Here is an 18,440-nt window from a genome sequence, read left to right on the forward strand (position 1 = left end):
AAATTATAAATCTGTAACTTTCTGACACCAGTTGATTTGAAAGAAAAAGATTTTCGCTGGACAACCCCTTTAATATAGAAAAGCTGAGCTGCAATCCGTTGCTATTTTACCTTACTTTTGCAAGAATAAATATCCCTGCAGAGGTACATTTATACTTCTATATACATATACAGTGTTCTTGGAAGGCTATATTTTACACACTGCAGATTTGATCAGGATTTTAAACCCAAATCAGTGGATGCAAAGATGAGCTGAGTATTTCCATTGGCTTTCAAATGCTGACCAAGTGTGCGGTGTGTGAATGAGGGCTTGTATATCGCTTTCCCGCCCAGCTACATTGCTTTACACTATCTCTGAATCAACGGCCTGTACCTGCTGTGAATACTCATGGCCAAGTCCTGCCGTTTGACTGATTTGCAGTGGGAAGTGATATTACATTGCTCTTGATGTGGTAAGAATGGGTTGTTGCCTAGTAAGACATTTACAGCAATAGATTCATACCAGCAGCTAGAATTCTGCTATGCAGAGTCACAAAGGCGAAAGAACTGACTGCGATAAAAAATATATATATATATATATATATATATATATATAATTTCTCTGGTTCTCAGTGAATGACGCTATAGTTTATCATTCTAAAATGCTTTCTGTCATAGGTCCGTCAAGCAAATAAGGTAGAGTTTTCTACTATGGTAAAGTAATGAATTAAACAGGACTAAACCACGTCCCCGTTTCTTCACTAGTAGCCCCGCAGTGTTATCTGCTATATTGGTGACCACATGGGGCATGTGGTAACGTGGCCTAACACAGCCCTCTCATTGGGTCTCTCCTGCTTGCAGAGGTAAAAGGGGAATTGGAGGATTTTGTCAAAGCTTGCAGACCAGTTTTCTGGCATACAGAAGTATGCGGAAATGTGCAAGCATTGATAAATCCCCCTTCCATTCTGTTCTCATCATATACATCTTTATTGGTAATAAAAGGCTACAGAACATTCCTGTTTAAATATCTCTAGCTATTTCTTGATCTCTGCCTGTTGTCATTCAGTAAAACCTCATTCACTGTTTATTAAAATGTTTCCTGGTCAGATGGGTACATGGCGTGTAACATTACAGGTATCAGAGCTTCTGTACCCATCTGACCATCACATGACCAGGACACCTTTTTAAAGGGAAGCTATCAGGCTGGTTATGGTGAGAGCTGCTTAAGACTATGGGGGAGATTTATCAAACATGGTGTAAAGTGAAACTGGCTCAGTTACCCCTAGCAACCAATCAGATTCCACCTTTCATTCCTCACAGACTCTTTGGAAAATGAAAGGTGGAATCTGATTGGTTGCTAGGGGCAACTGAGCCAGTTTCACTTTACACCATGTTTGATAAATCTCCCCCTATGTTCCCACTGTGTACAAACAATGTGTGTTCTGCTGTGAACGGCTGTTTACCACTATCCATGGCCGTTTTTTGTACAGTGTGTGAACATAGCCTAACAGTGACAGATATACTGTTTTCAGTGGTATACTAGATTATGAGCACTTATACTTAGAAGAGTCACCATGCTGCTGATTCAGATATGAAGGGTGGGCGGTGGTAGCGCCACTTAAAGGGATATATCCACAGGACATGCTTTAAGTGTCCCCAATAATCTGGTCTTCAGATTAAAGGCTCCGTAGCCCACTCCGGCCTGTTGCTTTTAATGTAATTTCTAGAGTTGAGCAAACAGTGAGGCTCAGTGTGTTCAACTACCAGTAAAGTCAATGGAAGTTATCCAGGATTAGAACACAGCTATTTTCTTGCAAAAACAGCACCACTCCTGTCCTCAGTGGAACCGAGTTAACACACTCAAACTGAGGAGGAGAGTGGTGCTGTTTCTGAAAGAAAGCAGCCATGTTTTTTTCTAAGCATAGATAACCCCATTAACTCTGTGGCTTCATCTGTTTCTGGCTTTCACAACTAGGCTTGATTGAACATCGGGAAAAGCTAGGCCGGACCTTCTGCATTTTATTACTGATGTCTTCACGGTCCGTGCGGAAGGAGGAGACATCATGGGGACTGCCTGGAATTCTGGGATTCAGCCTAGGTAATAGGCTGTATCCCAGAATTCCAGGTGGTACCCGGGCTGTCTCCTCCTTCCCCACGGACCGGGAAGGCATCGGGAATCAAATGCGGAAGGTCCGGCCTAGCTTTTCCCGATGTTCGATCAAGCCTATTCACAACACCTTCAATGGCTGGCAACGTCCTGTGCCTTCAATCTGAAGATAGAACCTGCGTCTAGGGGACAAGATAGATATACCCCTTTAATGAATAATGTTGACTCTTATCTGGAAATGCCGGGTGTGTGCTGCATACTGTAATTGCATGGAAACTATTGTATGCTTCGCCATGAGAGACTACTGAAAACTGTGTCTGCCTTATTATCTTATGTTTCCTTATGCTTACCTTTAAATCCTTGCAAGTGAAAAATATTGAACGAGCAGAGATCTTAAAAAAACCTGAGAATATGTTAAAGAAAGCATACTAAAAACTTGTAGTAATTAGATCTGCAAGCTTATAAGCGACAGGACTATGGGGGATCATACACAGATCAGTCTAGTAAGTTAAAGAGCAGGTATGTACATCTTGATATTGTATTGTTCTAATATGCTTTGTGTCTGTTAAAAGGATCCATGAAAGTTGTGTGTTTTAAGATTATGTTCTCTTAGTGCTTACAAAGTGACGCTCTGGACCGGTCAAGGGATACATCTCCATTTGATATGCCACCTCCCTATTGTGAAAACTATGACATTCAAGAACACTGCTTGCTTCTATTATGTTGTGATGTTCATTGCGAGTCATGTCGGGGGTCTGTGACTGGTTGGTGGATTAAGTACAGTAAAGATTTATTTGGCAAATCGGAATCTTATATAAATAAAATAATAAAATCCCCGTCTGGGCTGGAGTTGAGTTATTGTGCCATCTGCCATACTGTAAAGTGGTAAAATATACAGTAGATTGTTGTTACCTGCTGCATCAATAAACTAAACACTAAGATTTTCCTGCTCCAGAGAATTGAAGCAAAGATTCCTAATACCCACAATAAAAATATCTGGCATTGTAAATATTCCAAGGTTTTATTGATAGAAAGTATATTACATTGATACATGAGATTGCTCCTCATCCAGGCTGTTAAGGATCAATGGCTGCTATAGGCCCAATCCTCCCGTGTCGGATTGCATACACTGCTGGGTACTCACAGAGCCTTGAAAACACGGGAAGGAATATTACAGGTATGCTGCGTATGTACTGACCAGACGTGAACTCTGCAAACACACAGTCCGTCCTCTGCATCACACCTACTGCCCTCCAGTGCTCAGATATAAAAGGGGACAGAAGTGCTACATTACAAGTAAGATACATATACCTTCTGCAGCCCATGGCAGCTACACCCCAGCAGATAATAATGCTTCCTCAAAGGCTTCTCTTTTCATAGACGGGCGAGTCTGAGGTAGTGGAGATTAGTTGTCAGCGGCAGATGTCAGGGAGCCCCCACCCCACTCTCATCTGGAGTAATCTGTCTGGAATAAAGTTCGGAAAAGAGGGCTGGCAGCCAGTACTGGGGCTCCCCTGCTGCTTGTTTGTCAATCCACGCCAAACCTTCCTTTAGTAAGTGTTCCTGGAAGAGGAGAGAGCGATCACTCAGCATTTTAGAGTAAGAAGTAATTTTACATTGCATTCTGGTGGTTGTAAGACATGGCACAACCATGCTGCAACTTATCTCCAGACTGGTTGCAACTGTTGCAAAACTACAACTCCCATCATGCTTTTGCTGTCTAGGCATGATGGGAGTTGTGGTTTGTAACAGCTGGAGAGCCAAGGTTCCCTACCCCTGACTTAAAGGACAACTCCAGTGAAAAACTTTTTCCCAGTAATTGAAACACATTAAAAAGTTATATAACTTTGCATATGCTTCAATCACCTATCTTTTCCCCCCTCAACCCCCCAACCAGGAAGTGAAGTAAACTCATTCTTACCTAATGACTTGACCCCCAGGAAGCCATTTTGTGACAAAACATCATCAAGAGGGAGGCAGGTCTAAGCCCTGTTAGGCCAGCCTCCCTTTGTCAGATATTAGGAAGAGCCCGGCACTCACCAAGTAGATTATGCTTCTTTATTGTAGTGTAGCAAACATATGGTACAAGGACGCGTTTCGGCCAAGCATGGCCTTCATCAGCTAAGGGGTGTACACCCCTTAGCTGATGAAGGCCATGCTTGGCCGAAACGCGTCCTTGTACCATATGTTTGCTACACTACAATAAAGAAGCATAATCTACTTGGTGAGTGCCGGGCTCTTCCTAATATCTGAACATTTTTCTCACCTAGAGCACCACCGCCACGGAAGTGCCGTCTTCTACATATTTCCCTTTGTCAGATGACACAGGTTGCTCAGCTCTGATTGGCTGAACAAGCTGTAAGCCATCTAACAGTTTTACAGACCAATACAAAGACTCCGTAGCACTCGTTTTCATATGCAAAGTGTTCAGACGTTTATTTACAGCGTGAAAAAAGCAAGGCCAGGAAATATACAATCATTGCTTTGAAAGAGATAAATATTTTGGGTTATGGCGACTGGACCTTTCGACCCTGTCCAGGGTCTTTCTCTCAACGTCACTTGGTGTGTAGATACGCCTGATATGCCACAGACCAGCGCCGGGAGCGCATTTCCCATCTACACACCAAGTGACGTTGAGAAAGACCCTGGACAGGGTCGAAACGTCCACTGTCGCCATAACCCAAAATATTTATCTCTTTCAAAGCAATGATTGTATATTTCCTGGCCTTGCCTTTTTCACGCTGTAAATAAACGTCTGAACACTTTGCATATGAAAACGAGTGCTACGGAGTCTTTGTATTGGATTATATGTGGATGAAGATCCATCCGTAACCAGCACCACCCAGTCCTGCTGTGCACCCCTATCTCTCTACTAACAGTTTTACAGAGTCAGACATCACAGGAGACAAAGTGCATCATGGGAAAGCCTAAACCAGGAAGTGAAGAAAAAATGAAGACACAAACTGGAGGTTCAGGGACCTGCAAACAGCGGGAAATTCAAATGGAGACAGCCTCGGGAGGGATGGTAAGTGGGGAAACTATGTTTGATGGGTTTTTTTTTTTTTTAATCAGTGCCGGAGTACCCCTTTAAGTAATCTTCAGCAGCTTACGTCTGAATTTGCATTGACTTGAGGGTCGACACACAATGAATGCTGTCTTTGTGGACTCCATATTGAAAACAACATTGCACTGGGAATATGCACCTTAGTTTACATGAGTCAGATTTTTCCAAGGCAGATAAGCATATCCACTTCTTGACTTGGAGACAACACTGGGTAGTCTAAAGGTGGACTAGGCCCACTAAACTGGAATAATCAACGCCATACAAGCGAAAAATCCGTGGCAGAAACCCAAAGGAAATTAAATGTATTAAGATGTTTGTGTATATTAAGTAGAGATGAGTGCAAATTGAGCATGCTTGAGTCTGTCCGGACCCGGAAGCCTCGGCATTTGATTAGCGGTGGCTGAAGAAGTTGGATGGAGTCCTGGAAATCATGAATACAGCCATAGGCTTTTCCCAGTAGCCTAAGGGTTGCATCCAACCTCTTCAGCCACTGGTAATGAAATGCAGTCTTTCAGATGGACTCGAGCATGCTCCAGCTGTACTCATCTTCAATGTTAATACATCTAGCGTATCTAACTTCAGCAGTGCATGAAATGATGGTCATACATCCCCCTATTGCATAGACATTCCACTGTTTGACCTGCCTTACAAAGCCAACAGAATTACATACATGTGTTACAATAATTCATACTTTACAGAGTTTGAAACCCCACTGACTTACATTGTACCATAATGGATCATAGTGGATTGCACAGCTGAAATTCTGCAACAAGTATGTGATATAAAGCACTTCACTAAAGATTTGTGGTTAGTGGCACCAAGCTCATATTCCATTCAGTATAGCATCTGAATTGCTGCTAAGGGTAACACTGATTATTTGTGCCCCTTTGTGATAGGCAGTAATACTAGTGAAGAGCAGAGACACTACCCCGCATGTGTCCGGCTGTCTAATGACACAGAAGGGAGGACACTCACCAGGACGTGTATTGCTCTTTCTTTCTCCCAGTTTAAACTTGATTTAATTTCACTGACTGTCACGTAGCTCTTCTTCTGCAGGAGAAAAAAAAAAGTCCAGTGATAAATATATTTAATAATCCAGAATCACCAATATACAATGTCATTCTGAGGCAATTCTCCTATAACAGTACCTGGCATGTCAGAGGTAAAAAAATCCCTTCACCCCAACTCTTACCATATCCTAGAGAAATTCTGCTGTATAAAGCGGTGGTGTAACTCAGCAGAATTAAAGGAGAAGTTCGGCCAAAAGTATTTTTTAATATGTTATTACTTATGGAAAGTTAGACAAATTCCTAATGTACATTAATTATGGGAAATGCACATATACTGCTATTTTCCTTAATTTAGTAGATCTCTGAAATACCGTGACGTCACATATCAGGTGTAATTGCACAGGAGACGCTGAGGAGAAAGGTATGTCTCTTACCTTCTTCCTTTCTGCAGTTCCAGAGCAGTTTGGAGTTTGCTTCTCATTGTCTCCTGTGCAATAGGGACAGGTTAGATTTGTCTAACCTGATGATAGTTCCCCTTTAATGTGCTCTGAACATCCATATGCCCCTCTCTGAGCAGAGCTGTGTGGTGCCACACAGAACCAACAGAGTACAATGCTCACAAAAGGCGATAAGCTACTGAGCATGTGTGACCGCCAACACTGGATACCATGGATAGGTGGATGTTCTAATAGGGTATCAAACGAACACCAGGGGGCACCATAACAGCAGCAATATCCAGACACTGGGGCATTTTTGTTTTTAAATGATTCCATTTATTTTTTGCTCCATCTAGTAGATTAATAGTTATGCATGGAACAACCCTTTAAACTCCAGACTGGTGCTATGATGATGTCTTCACATTACTTGGTATCTAGTTATTGACGCTTATCAACATTGTTGGATTTGAGAAGCCTTACTTATTCTAGTGCTCACTAACACTATACTATACGCCTAAAATGTACAATGACCAATGACTGCTGCCTGTCCTGTCCGGTGATATAACTTTACTGACCTCCGCCAGCTGTAAGACCACTGTGTGATCCATGTTCAGCTCAGCAGGAACCGACTGCACCAGGTACGTTCCGCCCACTGGGATGATACCAAAACCGCTGCCAAGGACTTTTAATTTTTTAATTGCTCTGATGATATCGTCCCTGAAACAAGAATTGTACTCCGTGAAAGAGACTGGGGGAAAGGAACAAGGCTTAATACACCATGCACAAAACATTTAGGGTAGCTTCACATGTACCGGATCCGCAGCGGATTTCATGCTGCAAGTTTGGATCCTGGTCTAGTGAAGGTCACATACCTGCACGGATATATGACCCGGCCCCTTTAAACCCCCCCCCCCCCAACCCCTGTTTTCTCCCCGTAATATCCGCAGTAGCTTTACATCACATGCTATGAAGGTGCAGGCACAGTCTGTACATGCCAGTGCTCTATAACTTACTGCTCAGCCATTTACAATTGAAACCTGCAGTGACATCTGTGAGAGCTTAGAGGGAACCAATCAGCCCAATTGGGCTGATATGGTTCCCTGAACCGCTGTATACAGCTCCTGCAGCAGCTGCGGAACATACCGACCGCAACCGCAGCAGGAGCTGTATTACCGAAAAAAGGACTTTAATCCCCCGGGCGCATGACCAGCAGCGGCGGGGAGGTAGTCATCTGGGCGGCTTCCTGCCTGTATCTAGTCACCGCTCTCTGCCTGTCAGCGCGCTCGGAGGGATGATTGACAGCCAGAGAGGCCAGTAACAGACCTCTCTGCCCGTCATTCATCCTCTCCAAGCGCACTGACAGGCAGAGAGCGGTGACTAGATACAGGCAGGGAGGCGTCCAGATGACTACCTCCCCGCCGCTGCCTGTCACACGCCCGGGGGATTAAAGTCCTTTTTTTTCGGGAATACAGCTACTACTGCAGGAGCTGTATACAGCAGTTCAGGGAACCATATCAACCCGATCTGCCACCCTGTTCTGTAGTTATGGACAGTCTTCGTTATGTACATGAGCATGTTTGGTGCACTAGAAGCAGACCTAGGCCCGCCCCCCGTGCACCAAACATCCTCATTTACATATAATGAAAAGCGGCCATAACTACAGGGCGGGGTGGCGGATTTTCAGACAAATGGCACCTGTGGAACAAGCATGGAAGCGTCGAATAGCTGACTATGAAACCTTCTACCAGCTTATGTACTGGTTCATTTGCTTTAAGGATGCAGTTTGTACACTAGGGATGCACGATGCACCGAAATATCGATACTACTATCGATATTTCGGGCAAAAAAAACGGTTCGATACCAGGATTTCCTGGTATCGAAACTTTAAGTTAAGCTGAGAACACGGTGGGCGGCTAGCTGAGCGCCGGCCGTGTTCTCTATGTGCCTCCCCCTGCCCCCTGCAGTCTCCTCCTCTGCTCTCCCTCCCTCCGCTCCCATTGGCGCCAAATTCAAATAGCCGGCACTTAAGTATATAGATGCCGCTGTCACACTGACAGCGGCATCTGAGCCCTCCTGAGCCCGCTCCATATACAGCGGGGGTCGGCTACTGTGTGTAACAGACCCCCGCTGCTGGTGTCTCTCTGATAACAGAGTCCGGCTCTGCCAGACTCTGTTATCAGAGAGATGATTTATGCAGAGGAGCCGGAGCTGCACGGAGGAGAGCGGCTGGAGAGGGAGAGCGGGAGAGGAGGACGGAGGAGAAGGCTGGAGGGAGAGCGGGAGGTCCGGGAGAGAGGACGGAGGAGAGGGAGAACGGGATGTCCGGGAGAGGAGCCGGAGCTGCACAGAGGAGAGCGGCTGGAGAGGGAGAGCGGGAGGTCACGGAGAGAGGAGGACGGAGAAGGCTGGAGGTGGGGAGGATGAAGAGGGAGAGCGGGGGTCTGTGAGATCCGGGAGAGGAGGCCGGGGGAAGTGCAGCACATGTGAGGATCCAGCCGGCTGGCAGGTGGGGGAGGTGGCCGGGACTGAGAGGAGCAGATAAGATCGGCTGTAGTGTGTGGGATCCTGTGTAACCTCCTCTTCTCTTCCTCCGCAATCTTGGTAACTGGTGCAGCAGAGCTGTCTTAGTGATGGGTGGTGCAGGAGAGCTGTCTTAGTGGTGGGTGGTGCAGGAGAGCTGTCTTAGTGATGGGTGGTGCAGCAGAGCTGTCGTAGTGATAGCTGATGTAGCAGAGCTGTCTTAGTGTTGGGTGGTGCAGGAGAGCTGTCTTAGTGATGGGTGGTGCAGCAGAGCTGTCTTAGTGATGGGTGGTGCAGCAGAGCTGTCTTAGTGATGGGTGGTGCAGCAGAGCTGTCTTAGTGATAGCTGATGCAGCAGAGCTGTCTTAGTGATAGCTGATGCAGCAGAGCTGTCTTAGTGATAGCTGATGCAGCAGAGCTGTCTTAGTGATAGCTGATGCAGCAGAGCTGTCTTAGTGATAGCTGATGCAGCAGAGCTGTCTTAGTGATAGCTGATGCAGCAGAGCTGTCTTAGTGATAGCTGATGCAGCAGAGCTGTCTTAGTGATAGCTGATGCAGCAGAGCTGTCTTAGTGATAGCTGATGCAGCAGAGCTGTCTTAGTGATAGCTGATGCAGCAGAGCTGTCTTAGTGATAGCTGATGCAGCAGAGCTGTCTTAGTGATAGCTGATGCAGCAGAGCTGTCTTAGTGATAGCTGATGCAGCAGAGCTGTCTTAGTGATAGCTGATGCAGCAGAGCTGTCTTAGTGATATCGGATGCAGCAGAGCTGTCTTCGTGATATCTGATGCAGCAGAGCTGTCTTAGTGAGAGCTGATGCAGCAGAGCTGTCTTAGTGAGAGCTGATGCAGCAGAGCTGTCTTAGTGATAGCTGATGCAGCAGAGCTGTCTTAGTGAAAGCTGATGCAGCAGAGCTGTCTTAGTGAAAGCTGATGCAGCAGAGCTGTCTTAGTGAAAGCTGATGCAGCAGAGCTGTCTTAGTGAAAGCTGATGCAGCAGAGCTGTCTTAGTGATAGCTGATGCAGCAGAGCTGTCTTAGTGATAGCTGATGCAGCAGAGCTGTCTTAGTGATATCGGATGTACCAGAGCTGTCTTAGTGATAGCTGATGCAGCAGAGCTGTCTTAGACAGATATCACTAACTTTATTTTTAACACAATAAAATAAAAATAGTCCCAAAATTGGTATCACTGTAATAGTGCAGGGGTATTATATTTCTACCACTGTATTTTTTTTTTATTTTTTTTTTTATACTTTACTAAGTATCGAACTGGTATTGAGTATCGAAATAAAAGAGTTAGTATCGGTATCGAACTCAAAATTCTGGTATCGTGACATCACTAGTGTACAGGCACCAATAGAGATATCTATAACATACCCATTGCAGTGACTGCTATATGTATTATACAACGGGTTATCCAGGGTTAGAAAAATGCAGTGTATGCCTATCTCTACATGATGTTTTCTTTGTCAATTTCCTTTTCTTTGGGTACCAAATAACGTCTATCATTTTGTTTTTTTTTGGTGTCCGGACGTGATTACAATGATGGCCGTTGATACATTATTCTAGCTCAGGCCCTTTTGTGTATGTTTTTTTTTTTTTTTGAGGGTCCATCAAATTTAGTAGTATAGACGGTGAAAGGACATTGAAAAAAAGTGTGTGTGTGTGTGAACAACTAAAAAACGGCCATTGTTTGAAAAAAATCCACGAATTGTCATGAACATTAGTTTGCCGCGTGAACGATGTCCGTTATTCAGTAGACTGTATGTATTGGGTGCCCGTCATTACATTGACTTTAATTAAATTTTGCTGATAATGGACGTTATTTTAAAAAAAAAAATAAATAAAATAGAAAAAGTGGCCGCCTTTTCTATTTTTTTTTTTTTTTTTTACACAATGTGAACACCCCTGTCCTCAGGTTGTGTGTGGTATTACAGTTCATCTCAATTGACTACAATGGCTGCAAAACACACACCCAAGCAGAGGACAGGGGTGGTGCCATTTCTGGAAGAAAGCAGACATTTTTTTTTTTTTTGAAAGCCTGGGGAACCCCTTTAATTTAAAAACTAGTAGTTACATTATTTAACAAATATCACATTTTATTTCATGATCAGAAACTATTCTGTGTAACAAATACACCATCATTGGGGGGGGGGGGGGGTTAACTATTTTTCTCGAAAATAATATGCCAGTTCCCAGTGACCCCGGCTGCATGTGGATATACTCACTGACTGACGTCCTGAGCCAGCTTCCCTCTTCCCTTCAGAACCTGCTGGTGGAGCTCAGCCAGGGTGATGAGACCTTAGAACAAATAAGTGCATGTTAAGAGTGATGAAGCAATCTACAGAGCCCCACAGAGCTCAGGGGGTCACTTAAAGGGGCTCTACTTGCTTTCAGATATTCTTCCATGTCATTGCCATCTAAAAATGTATGACAAACTTACCTCCATTCTGGTGCTTTAGAGCCAGACACACTTCTACTATCTGTACACCAAGCTCATAGTAGAAATCTCCGACACCCAGCATTTCTGACCAGAAGCCTTTACCAGCTGGAAAACAATAAGGAACCATTTGTTCTTTAGAATGAATCTTAAATGATATAACACTGAGGATTTATAAACTCATCAATCACTGTGATTCTACAAGGACACATTTGGGAACAGTGATCATCTAACACAGGGATGGGGAACCTTCGGCCCTCCAGCTGTTGCAAAACTACAATTCCCATTGTAGCTTCGGTTGTCGGCTGTCCAGGCATAACGGGAATTGTAGTTTTGCAACAGCTGGAGGGCCAAAGGTTCTCCATCCCTGATCGAACATGATACATCTTACACAAAGCCTAAACGCTATATGAAACTGACTGCTGGATGGAGCCACTGGTGATAAATACGTATTATATTACTGAACTTACAAGCCAGAGGATCCACACCAATCGTTGCACACATATCCTGAAACTGGACCCGGAACTGGGGATTCTTGCGAATTTCCTGCTTGTGTTTGCTGGCAAATTCTTCCAGATTTGTTTTGAACATTTCTAGCTGCTTAGACATCTACAAATGAGGAAAAAAACAGGCTTAGAGCGATTCACATAAAAACAAATGGTGAATGATGGGATGTGACAGTGGCATTTTATTATCTGGAGCACGCCTGTAGACGGTCCAGATTAAAAAGCCTATTTTTAGAAACCCTATTGGGGAATTCTGATCATTCAAAGCCGAGGGATCATCTATTCAGAGTGGTACCCAAGAGTGTCTCCTGCTCTGAAGGACCTATCCTGTATTACTCATTTAAATGAGAGCTGTGTGCGCTTAGGGGTCTGTCCATACTACGGAATCGGCGCCAATTCCGTAGTGTGAACGGGCCCTTTAAGGAGAAGTCCAGTGAATTTTTTTTAAAGTATTGTATTGCCCCCCCCCCCCCCAAAAAAGTTATACAAATCACCAATATACACTTATTACAGGAAATGCTTATAAAGTGCTTTTTTCCCTGCACTTACTACTGCATGAAGGCTTCACTTCCTGGATAACATGGTGATGTCACTTCCTGGATAACATGGTGATGTCACTTCCTGAATAAAATGGTGATTTCACTACCCGACTCCCAGAGCTGTGCGGGCTGTGGCTGCTGGAGAGGATGATGGCAGAGGGACACTGAGGGACACAGGGCATTGGAGGGACACTGAGCATCCCTCTGCCATCATCCTCTCCAGCAGCCACAGCCCGCACAGCTCTGGGAGTCGGGTAGTGAAATCACCATGTTATCCAGGAAGTGACATCACCATGTATCCAGGAAGTGACATCACCATGTTATCCAGGAAGTGAAGCCTTGATGCAGTAGTAAGTGCAGGGAAAAAGCACTTTATAAGCATTTCCCATAATAAGTGTATATTGGGGATTTGTATAACTTTTGGGAGGCAATACAACACTTTAATAACAATTTTCACCGGACTTCTTTAATGTCTTCTGTGATGGTGCTGCAGAGACACTGAACACTTACTGACGGGTTTCACTGCATAATACAGCTGAGGATTCCAGCAGGGGGCAACTAAGTGATAGTCTTATTTTCAAAGGGCCCTTCTAAAAAGTAGACCACAGGTGTCAAACTCAGGCCCTCCAGCTGTTACAAAACTACAATTCCCATTATGCCTGGACAGCCAAAGCTAAAGCATAACGGGAATTGTAGTTGTGCAACAGCTGGGGGACCTGAGTTTGACACCCCTGAAGTAGACAATGTCTAAAAGCAGAAAAACCCTTAAAATGGGTGACTGTCCCATAACAGACACAGGCGGAATATCATGGACCATATTGGTAGAATAATGTGGCAGCATTGCTTGGCCACATAATCACTTACTGGCTAGTGATTGTGGGGGGATCTAACAGTGCTCCATAAGAATGAATGTTTTTTTAGGAGGGGATTTATTATACTATAGAAGTCAGCTTTCTGGCAGAAATTTTTTTTCTGAGTTTGTTCAAAGTGGGTGGGGCTTATCAGCAGGAAGGGGCTGACAGATTTACTAAATATATTTATAATGCCCTGCCCCCATTTACTCGGCTGGATTTACTAAGAGGCGTATCTGTCTATATGAATACATTTATAATCCGTTTACCATCTTTATAGGGCAGACGTGTCAAACTCAGGCCCTCCAGCTGTTTTAAAACTACAATTCCCATCATGCCTGAACAGCCAAAGCTTTGGCTGTCCAGGCATGATGGGACTTGTAGTTTTGCAACACCTGGAGGGCCTGAGTTTGACATCCCTGGTATAGGGTGTATAAGGATCTGGCAGAGTCAATCACACATCTGTCGCTATGCATCACAATATAATGACTGGGTGTCTCTTCCTGAAGTGTTCAGCCATGCTGTGGGTGTCAGACAAGTGACAACCCCTCATGATGTACAATGTTTTACCACTTCCTTGTCTTATATTAGTAATTGCAATGCACAGAGCCGGATGTATCTCTATTTCTGGCCTTAGTCACCTGTACAAGCTGATCCTCGGCCAAGACAGTCCCTCGCTCCTTGTACTTTGCCTGAGAAGGAAAGAGAGGATATTAAGATTTATACAGTTATGTGCTGCCACATGGAAAAGGGGATACGTGGGTCCCTAAAATCTGCTGTATTATGTATGAGCAAATACAGACCACTCCTCTCCTATCTGTATACCTTACAATGATCATTACATTTGTACACTGCCAGCCGGCTGCATTATGGTGATATACCACTTACACATCTGCCCAACAATGGCTCCCCTGCTGTTATAAGACCACAGCTCACAGTATGTCACCTGCAGCTGCTTCGGAAAGCTGCTTTTAATGCAAGATCTGTCCTGGTGTCCGTTCGGCAGGTGATGCAGTTACTGTCCTAAAAACAACTTTTAATCTTGCAGCCCTGTGTCAAACTGCCATGGCCTAGAGCAGGCATGTCCAAAGTCCGGCCGGAGGGCCATTTGCGGCCCGCGTTCCGAACTTTTACGGCCCCCCAGGTATCCAGCTTGCTATTATCTGCCTGTGTTATAAAGCATATAGCATGTAAAATGGTCGGCCCTCGCACATGTTCACTTCATCAAATTTGGCACTCTTCGAAAAAAGTTTGGACATGCCTGGCCTAGAGTATCTGTGCCCTTACCTTACACCGCCCCTCTGTCCCTACTGTTCATCATTAGTAATGCCACTGGCAGGATTTTTCCTATTCCTCTGCAGTGAACACTGCACAGGTGCCTTAACAATCCAGCCCATGTGCCGTATTCACACAGCTGATGAATAGTAGAAAATCTGTCAGGGGCATTCCTAATGATGAGGAGGGCGGGGAGGAGGAACAGAGTTTGTGCCAGCCTAATGCACAGATACTCTAGGCCCCGGCCGTTGGGCACAGGACTGCCAGTTTAAAAGATGTTTTTTAGGACAATAACTGCATCACCTGCCGAACGGACCCCAGGACAGATCTTGGATTAAAAGCCGCTATCTGAAGGTACAAGTGATTTGGGGGGGTCAGATTGTGGGTACAGAGTCGCTTTAAGTCCTGACTCAGACCACGAAAAGGTCAGAGACCGGGGAAGCTGGATGCGGGCTGCATCACTGGAGTTAGGGAGGTAAGTGGATGTAATTGTTTTCACCCATCCCCTCCAATGACTATTGTAGAAAAAGGGTCCCAGACAGAGTACCCCTTTAACTGAGATGGCTACAGCACCTTAAAAAGCCCAGACACAGCTCCTTACTTCTGCTAGTAACTGCGCCTGGTACAGCAGCTCAGTCCCATTCAAATGAATAGGAGCTAGCTGCAGTACCAGGCCCTGCCACTAAAAAAAGTGTGGAGCTGTGCCTGGAAACCAATGAGAGGGATATGAAGTGCTTTGAACAGTCCAGGTGATTGTGGGGGTGCAAGATGTCGGAGCCCCAACTAATGCGATATAAAAAGTATTCCATAAGGATGGGTCATCACCAGCAAGGTCTGTAAAACCCCTTTAAGTGTAATTTACATACAACCCTTTAGATCAGTGGTGCACCATGTGCGGCCCTCCAACTGCTGCAAAACTACAATTCCCATCATGCCTGGACAAACAAGGCTTGCGGTGTGCAGGCATGATGGGAGTTGTAGTTTTGAAGCAGTTGAGGGCAGCTGGTTCCCCATCGCTGCCTTAGATAGCGGTGCCCACTGCACACCCCCACACATGGCGCTTACTCTTAGGAAGCCTTGGTGGTCAGCAGGACATGCTGTGAGCGGTGGAGGTCACATGACCCTCCTGCAGGACACTGACTCTGTTGAGGCATGATGGGAGTTGTAGTTTGGCACTAGCTCAGAGGCAACAAATTGGAGAACACTGACAAAGAGGAAGGGGCAACAGAGAGGGAAAATAAAAGTAGTATTCCTAATAACCAATCAGCTTACAGGACTGGTTGCTAGGGGTAACAGTGCGGATACCACTACAGAGCTAGTGCTCCTCTCATCATGTGACGTCACTGGACGGATAACGCTACATTTACGGACTAGTCACCATAATAAGACACATTACTAGCAACAGCATCTCACGTCTACACACTAGTTACATGCGGAGAGCCCACGGCATGGCTAACAACTGTCCGTTCACCTCCGCCAGCTTCTTCTTGGCTATCGCCCCCGCTCCCACCCCTCTCCGGTGCATCGTTGCGGCTCGGAGCTTCACTTCCGCACTTCTCCTACGTCACCACCGCGCGACGCCGACACCAGCTGATGACGACATTGTGATGAAAACGCTTATAACCGCTAGGGGGAGATATTAATGACACATCCCACTCAAAGTGTGTCCGCAACTACACTCATAGAGAGACATCGAGGCGGCCATGTTTGTGAAGACCTATTAATGATTTGTTATAGTATTAGTACATTCTTTTACTTTACTAGTGTAACCACACCTAGTACCTGCCTGAGTACAAGTACCCAATAAGGCACCCTGCAGATCATATAAGAGATTTAGATGCAGTTGAATCCAGTGACTACAGGGGGGAGTCTTCTCTGATCATAATTTCTCAGTTCCTGTTTCTTCTTTTTTTGTCTCAGACTGCAGAATTTGGCAGATAATCAGCCTAGGCCTTATTCACACGTCCTGTAAATTTGTCCGTAATTGCGGATCCGCAGTTACAGACAACATTAGGGCCTATTGATTTCTATTGGGTTATTCACATTATACCTAGTTTCACGGATCTGCAATCCATTCTGGAAAAAATAGGACATGATCTAGTGTGGACCGTAATTGCTGAACAATTAGAAGTCTATTAGATCTCCATTTCCTGCAGATGTTACATCTGTAACGTCCGCAAAAAACGCAGATTACCTTAAAGGAGAAGTCCAGTGAAAATGTTTATTAAAGTATTGTATTGCCCCCAAAAGTTATACAAATCACCAATAAACACTTATTATGGGAAATGCTTATAAAGTGTTTTTTCCCCTGCACTTACTACTGCATCAAGGCTTCACTTCCTGGATAACATGGTGATGTCACTTCCTGGATAACATGGTGATGTCACTTCCTGGATAACATGATGATGTCACTTCCTGGATAAAATGGTGATGTCACTTCCTGGATAGCATGGTGATGTCACGACCCGACTCTTAGAACTGTGCGGGCTGTGGCTGCTGGAGAGGATGACCATGGACTTTTCCTTTAATTTAACTATCACCATCCCATCTTTTGCAGTTCCACAGAAAATACAGATTGCGCATGCACTACTGGCAAATTTTTTCCTACCATTTTTTCCACTGATTAGGTACCATATAGGAATAATGCTCCCATTGATGCCTTACACTTTATTTTTGTGCCCCATACAGTTACAGTGCCCCCAAACAGTACTGGAGCCCCCTCACACAATAATAGTGCTCATGCACCCACAAAGTAGCATGGTTCCTCTGTGCTCTTGTTCAGTTTTTAGTCCCCCCTTTTATGACTGTACACAAAACAAAACAAACATAGTGTCATGGCTGTGTCCCTGTCATGATGGACATAGGCATGCACAAACTGCATGCCTAAAGCAGCCAATGCTGCTCCATAATAGTTTTTAACCAGATGTGTATCCTTTGGCTATGTTCACACACTGTATAAACAATGGCCATTGTTTGACAGGGCCGTTGTTTGGCATGTCAAACAACGGCCGCTGTTTGACATGTTCACCCAGCCAATACTGCAGTATCAGCCGGGTGATCATAGTTTTCTTTTATTTGGATTGCAGGCACATTTGGGTGTGTCTGCAATCCAAATTGCCATTGAAATCAATTCAAAATGATAATTGACAAGCCATGCACAGACAGCAAGTAGGGAGCAGTGGAAGGGGCTGCCCTAATGATCCTCAGATTGTTTGGGCTGCTCATTGCGGTCAGCAGCGGTTTCCTGTCCCCGATCCTATTACATGGAGTGACACGCAGCAAACCTTTCGCTGAACATATCGCGATCTTTCAAAGTGTTGAAAGATCACGTTTGGCTGACATTGTGTATGCCGGCTCATTGTTGCCTTTCAACATGTCCTATCATACTAAACAGGTCGGTAATCGGCCAAGTAAGGCCAATATGGTTTAGTGTAATAGGGCCTTTAGGGTACTATTAGACGGGCCGATAGGGGCTCGATAATAAATGTAAACAAGCGCCGATCGGCTAGATCGGCTCTCGTTTACAGGGCCTATTACACAGCCCGGTAATCGTTTAACAAGGGCTGCAGGGACATCGTTACAGATGTCCTTGCAACCCTTGCTTAACTGGTATACATTAACTATGCCGGGTCCAGGGGTTCCTCCTGCTCCTCTTCTCCACGGGTCCTGCGCGCTGCAGCTTCAGAGCGGTCTGTCTTAGCTGACGGGCCACTCAGC

At 45.0% G+C, this 18,440-nt stretch overlaps 1 protein-coding gene across 3 annotated transcripts; it reads right to left on the reverse strand.

Moving 5' to 3' along the window:
* Positions 1 to 3,087: 3,087 nt before the first annotated feature.
* Positions 3,088 to 16,296, reverse strand: LOC138774986 (vacuolar-sorting protein SNF8-like). Of its 3 annotated transcripts, none has more exons than XM_069955751.1 (8): positions 16,195 to 16,296; positions 14,090 to 14,140; positions 12,023 to 12,161; positions 11,556 to 11,660; positions 11,341 to 11,413; positions 7,172 to 7,313; positions 6,125 to 6,199; positions 3,088 to 3,648 (listed from the first exon to the last, which is right to left on the reverse strand). In XM_069955751.1, exons 1-8 carry the CDS (start codon positions 16,246 to 16,248, stop codon positions 3,511 to 3,513), a joined length of 777 nt encoding a protein of 258 aa, XP_069811852.1. In that variant the 5' UTR covers positions 16,249 to 16,296; the 3' UTR covers positions 3,088 to 3,510. The 3 variants fall into 3 exon arrangements, with proteins under 3 accessions (XP_069811852.1, XP_069811853.1, XP_069811854.1); XM_069955752.1 differs by lacking the exon at positions 16,195 to 16,296 and adding an exon at positions 16,147 to 16,173; XM_069955753.1 differs by lacking the exon at positions 16,195 to 16,296 and adding an exon at positions 15,789 to 16,025.
* Positions 16,297 to 18,440: the final 2,144 nt, after the last annotated feature.

Source organism: Dendropsophus ebraccatus, unplaced genomic scaffold, assembly GCF_027789765.1.
Source record: "Dendropsophus ebraccatus isolate aDenEbr1 unplaced genomic scaffold, aDenEbr1.pat pat_scaffold_1204_ctg1, whole genome shotgun sequence".
In the NCBI taxonomy this organism is placed as follows: domain Eukaryota; kingdom Metazoa; phylum Chordata; class Amphibia; order Anura; family Hylidae; genus Dendropsophus; species Dendropsophus ebraccatus.

What these genes read in the sequence shown, in the direction of transcription:
- LOC138774986 (XM_069955751.1), bottom strand. Translation starts at nt 16,248, where the DNA reads ATGCACCGGAGAGGGGTGGGAGCGGGGGCGATAGCCAAGAAGAAGCTG. An exon ending in TGGTGTGGATCCTCTGGCTT is followed by an intron (nt 11,661 to 12,022) that starts GTAAGTTCAGTA and finishes ATTGTTTTCCAG; the next exon opens with CTGGTAAAGGCTTCTGGTCA. An exon ending in CTGGCTCAGGACGTCAGTCA is followed by an intron (nt 7,314 to 11,340) that starts GTGAGTATATCC and finishes TTCTTGTTTCAG; the next exon opens with GGACGATATCATCAGAGCAA.